Raw genomic sequence first — 5,661 nt, forward strand, 5'->3', positions numbered from 1 at the left:
GAAACAAGGTACCAACATAAGCTTAGCATAATGGACCACCATTGAGAATCCAGTCAAAGCTACGACAATGCTACTTCGTGCAAGTAGACTAGCTTCTCCATCAACCACTTTGGGGTTGATCATCATTTACCCAAGCAACTTCGTAAACACATTGCTCTTTATCACATGGATATGATATAAGCATCACAATGACTTGATCATCAATTGAGTAACACAATGAGCAATGCCTATGTCATTACTTCAAACGTTTATGTGAGTATCAAATGCCAACTCGATTCGACAAAATGCAACATAAATGCCACACTCCACGAATAGAGGTTTACGACACCCAACACCACTAACTTTTGTTCACCACACGGGCAAGCTCATGCCACTCTCTTTCCGACCAAACTCAAAACTAATCCAACACCAATCTACTCAAGGAGCAATAGCAAGGTTCGCCGGAAAAGAATTGAGCATTGCAACCCAAGTCTTCCAATAGCGAGCCTAAACAAAATGGTTTAGTGTTTCACCACTATCCATCCCATAACTCACCACTTGTAAGACCATCACTTCCAACATGCATCAAGGTAGGGATTCTTGATTGCATGAGAACACAAGCAATGAGTTAACACCTCGTTGCAAATCATCTCTCCAAGAAGAGAAGATGATTTACGTATTTGATCCTCCGTCCTCGATGACTCTCTTTTCGGTCTCATCTTTGACCAAACCTCAAGCTTGCTTTCGCACTGCCTTCAGTTCAACCCAAGAAAAGTTTATGAGAGAGCACGGCAATGATTACTTGAACCAATAGACTATTCCCTACAGTCTTGATTGATCCAATTATAATCATGCCTAGGAAGGATCCACTAGTGCCGTGCTAAACAGCTACGGACCAGCCTAATTGCCACTCATAGCAAACCAAAGGAAAGTTTATTTTCACCCATGGTACATGGAACAACTCATCGAACCAACAATAGGCTAACATTAATCCTGCCAACTCAAAGTGTAACCTCGAGTTGCTAATGTGCCTCACTCACGAGCCCAAGCGCAAACTCGTGTAATGGAACAACTCAGTCCACCCTATGAGCCCAAGAGCAAGCTCACATAATATAGAACAAAAAGGTAACCAAAACCTATCCCAAGGAACCAATGCGAAGTCTTTGCACCAAAACGTGTACCCACTCGGATCATCGTTTTCATCTCTGCGTATGCAACGAGACTAGTTGCCCAATCTCACTGAATAGTACTCGCTGAGACTCATCCTCTGATACCAAATGTAGCGCACGTGGTTTTGACCCTTTATCCTATGGTGATTTACCATAGGATAACACCACGAAGCGGAACCTAAACCCTCTTTGTGCCACGTGACAAATGCCACGTGTCACATACCACGTGTCCGTGCCACGTGTCCATAGGAACCTGAGGTTCAGGGCCTTGGGCCACTGAACGAAGGAACGGTGCCAAACTCCCAAGCGTGACGCCAAGGAGTGATGAAACCGGACCACGGAGCAACTCCCGAGCATATAGCCCAAGGAGCGAAGGGACAGGAGCCCGGAGCGACTTGGAATAGTCCTGGAGCAACCAGCATACCAATGCCAGGACCAGCACGCAAAACGGAGCCAAACGGAGTCTGGCGCTATTTCGGCATACCGGTGGCCTAACGTGAGGATATGGGTACTCCACCAACTAGCATGGAATGGAACTTGGGCTTAGACCCAAGCCGGACGCAGAACAAGGACAGACACGCAAGCGGGAGCTAGACTATGCCTCAGGTTGGTCGGCCATGCCCGACCTACCCACTATCCCTACTATACATTTGGAACCCCCCATAGCCCCCCCCCCCCTTGAGGAACACACGCTTTGGGCTTTCACCCCAAGCTTCCCTTAGTATCAGGAGTTAGTCTCTGGGACAAACTCAAAACTTACTAAATATGGAATGTCCTTAGATTGCGAATTTGGACACAGGACGAACACCATTGTGTTCAGGCCAATCTCTACATTCCGTAGATATGCCAAATGAGCAAATCTAGACACTTTCCATAAATAGCATCTAGGACAATTTGAGACTAACACAAAGGGCATGATAGCGAGGGTGTTTGGCAGACACGGTAAGCTATCATGTAGCGATATTGAGGGACCAATCTCAATACGCGAGGGTTCTTGTCAAGCCAGTGCAAGACAGAGCAAAAGAGAACTAACAAGCCGGGCCGAATATGCTCAGCTAAATAGACACTTAGGAATTCCTTCCTTATGCTCATCCGGCCAAGTACAGATGCAAAGTCCAGTTTACTAACACTTGAACAAGAGGGACTAATAAAGGGTCCAGCAATACCGACCTCCTGCCATCGTGGCAGTAAGGAAAGAGTGTCCGTAAGGACTGGTCGACAGGTAACTTTCGATACCCGAAGTCACATTCGCGACAAATAGATCCATATGATATAATACTATAATTAGCATATTACCTTTTATTTATTTATTTATTTTCTATATATATATTCTATTTTAAAAATATATATTATTGTTATCAAAATATCTAACCTATAAAAATAATATTATATTATATTTTTAAAAAAATAAAATATTAGATCTAAAAATATGGAAGGTTTACGGAAGACTATCAACAACTTCTATTCCAAATTTTGGGGATTCTACCTTAGGCTAACTTATGAGTGCTAGCTAGTGAGACTGTATATCACATTGTATATGGAGCCACTTTGGTTTTTTGTCTGCGCTCTGTTTGCTGGTGCCTATTCAAAAGTTTTCAAGGTACCTGATGTTTAACGAACTAGTATACAGTTTTCCGTTTAATCTGGTTCCAGTTATCAAATGGAGACATTGTAAAATGCATCACAATACAAGATCAGCCTTCTTTGACAGATCCTTCTCCCATCCAGGTGAAAAAGACTTGGTCACTTTTACTGTTGTAGAGATCTCCCCTTGTCCAGATGGAACCATCTGTAGCGCACCAGCGTGCATTTGGAAATGCAACACAAAAGCCTTCGCTTGTTCAGATGTTTGCAAAAGAATTCGGATCATGTCCAATGGGCCAAATACCCATTCACCATGCCTCAAAACACAACTACAATCTTGGAACGAATGAGTTTATTATGAAGAAAGAAGCCGGGTATACAAAGAAATTTGCTACTCCACAGACATTAAGTGGCATAGAAACACATCAGGTTCTCTTGTCACAATGTTCTAAAATCTACAAAATATTGGCTGATCATATTCTTTGTAGCATGCTGCTCTGTATACTACGGGAAGCTTTCTAGGATTCTCCACAACCATCAACGTATGGCAACCGTACGTGGAGAAGGCCTCCGAGTTTAGCTTATCACAACTCTGGCTTATATCATCCAGAACAAGTCGAGGAATTCCACGAAACACTATTGAGGCCGGATGGCAAGTCTGTCTATGGTCTTCTTCCATCGTTAGGTCGTTATACAAGTTTTGTAGGTGTACCCAGCTCTATACGGTGGATACCAACCAAGACTTTTCGTCTATTGGACGGTAGGTTGATCTGTATTATTATATTCTTGTGGGTGATATCGAAATCTTAGGCGGATGGGTACAACAAAACTGGATGCTGCAACTTGAAATGCCCTGGATTTGTCCAAGTAAGCAACACAATCGTCCTGGAGGGAGTATTAGCTCAATCCACGTCCAAATCTTCTCAACAAGAACTAGAGTTTCTCGTGTTCCAGGTAAGTTTAAAGTAAGATTATTTAGAAGCTAAAGATCGCATAAACTTTAGGACCAAAAAACAAAGAATTGGTGGCTGCGATTAGCTGGAACTTACGTGGGTTACTGGCGTGACTCGTTCTTGCAAGATTTTCGACTTGGTGCCACCGAAGTTGCAAGTGGTGGTGAGATTTACTACGACAAAGTGAGTGTCCCTCTCAAACTTTTTAGAGTCGATCGAATCTAATCTCTATCTATTCAGATGAATGGGGTCAGGCACACAAGAACGCAAATGGGGAGTGGTCGATTTCCAAGCGCATCATTTCGATACGCAGCCTACCATCGGAAAATCCAGACTGTGAAGCAAGATTTTAAACTGTACGACGCCACGAGCCTGGGGCGATGGATTGTAGCAGCTCCTGGATGCTACAACGTTGGAGATCCAACTTACAACGATACGAACTGGGCAACTTTCTTCTTCTTTGGAGGGCCTGGATACAATCCAGCAAGTTGCCCATGAAAAAACACAGTTCTATAAATGAGAATATTCCCCTGATAGTTTCAAACAATCGTCACCGTCGGTGGGTCAACGGCTGGATCCACTTTTCCTTGGGTTCTAGGGTTGCACGATTGGAGCGCAAACGAAGCTGCCGATCTCCTTGTTTGTGAGTCTTCTTGGAAGAGTTTCGGGCGATCTCGAAAGAAATGCCGTCCATCCAGTACTCGGAGAAGTACTTCGACGACGTCTACGAGTATCGGTGAGTTCAGCTGTTGTGCTCGGAAAAAATCATTTTTTTCTTCATCTGTGGTGGTTCTTTTCTTGGTTTTTCTTCCAGGCATGTCGTGCTGCCACCTGATGTTGCCAAGGCTCTTCCAAAGAACAAGCTTCTCACAGAGGTGTTTGCGTTCTTCTTCTTTGCATTTGTTTTTGCTTAACCCGCTTGTTTTCTCTCAAATTTCTAGAACGAATGGAGGACAATTGGAGTGCAGCAGTCTAGAGGCTGGGTTCACTACGCGATTCACAGACCGGAGCCGCACATCATGCTCTTTAGAAGGCCTCTAAATTACCAGCAGCAAAATCAGCAGCAGCCATCACAGATCCAAACGCAGCAGCAGCCGCAGCAGTAGCAGCACAAGAATATATACACCCACAGGTTTGGAATTTATTTAAGCTATTTGTATTGTAGTGTAGCTGGCTTGTTTTAGTCCTTCTCTTCCTCGGAGATTTGCCTCCTGAGGAGAAAAACTAGAAAGAAAATCCAAGACTTGTGAAAGCGATATGGTATCAACTACAGCTCATTCATGTTTATGGAAATGCGTGTCCGAGCCCAATCAAAAGCACCAAATGCTTTTAGTGGGGCGAATGGTAAACCAGTCATATCATAGCAGCAGCACTACCAGGCAGTGCCCGAGAGAACATTGCAACTTGGAATCCATCCATGGTCAAAAAAGCTCTTTCCAGATAAAACTTCTCGCTTAGCAGGCCACCTTTCTTCATTCCAAGCACTAGGAGAGATTTCAGCCATGGGGAAAGGAGGTGTTAATCATGGAAAAGATGCAAACCAACACACAAAAGTTTATTATATTGCCAAGCAGGATGTTTTACCATCTTTTGATAGAGGACATCACACACTTATTGTAATATTAGCCATCCTGGCCATTGCAACTTGGCTTGGTGTTCTTCACGGGAGCTCCTCGTCGGCAGCCACAACAAGAGGATAGCTATAGTTTGTAGCAGCCGTGATTTGGAACTCCGCTGCTGCGGCAGACCTCCAGCACGGGCCGGCGATGCAATTCCCTCGCCCGCAGTACGCTCGCCCGGTTCCACACCAGTTGAATCGACTGCAGCATCGACCGGGATTGCAGTACTGGCGACCCGCCGGGCTGCATGTTGGATCCGCGACGCTCAGCTCCACGGCAATGAACGCGAGCACGAGCATGAGCGCGAATGCGAGGGCCACACGGGAGATGGAAGCAGCCATTGATGAAAGTAGATTA

General features: G+C 44.7%; 2 protein-coding genes across 2 annotated transcripts; both read left to right on the forward strand.

The window, feature by feature from the left end:
* Nucleotides 1–2,927: 2,927 nt before the first annotated feature.
* On the forward strand, nucleotides 2,928–4,212 carry LOC9645944. The gene is made up of 4 exons (XM_024674934.1): nucleotides 2,928–3,161; nucleotides 3,543–3,686; nucleotides 3,737–3,868; nucleotides 3,926–4,212. Exons 1-4 carry the CDS (start codon nucleotides 2,928–2,930, stop codon nucleotides 4,181–4,183), a joined length of 768 nt encoding a protein of 255 aa, XP_024530702.1. The 3' UTR covers nucleotides 4,184–4,212.
* Nucleotides 4,213–4,261: 49 nt separating this feature from the next.
* Nucleotides 4,262–4,970, forward strand: LOC9645359 (cyclin-dependent kinases regulatory subunit 2). Its single transcript, XM_002969686.2, has 3 exons — nucleotides 4,262–4,421; nucleotides 4,500–4,560; nucleotides 4,627–4,970. Exons 1-3 carry the CDS (start codon nucleotides 4,369–4,371, stop codon nucleotides 4,789–4,791), a joined length of 279 nt encoding a protein of 92 aa, XP_002969732.1. The 5' UTR covers nucleotides 4,262–4,368; the 3' UTR covers nucleotides 4,792–4,970.
* Nucleotides 4,971–5,661: the final 691 nt, after the last annotated feature.

Source organism: Selaginella moellendorffii, unplaced genomic scaffold (genome assembly GCF_000143415.4).
Source record: "Selaginella moellendorffii unplaced genomic scaffold, v1.0 SELMOscaffold_13, whole genome shotgun sequence".
In the NCBI taxonomy this organism is placed as follows: Eukaryota; Viridiplantae; Streptophyta; class Lycopodiopsida; order Selaginellales; family Selaginellaceae; genus Selaginella; species Selaginella moellendorffii.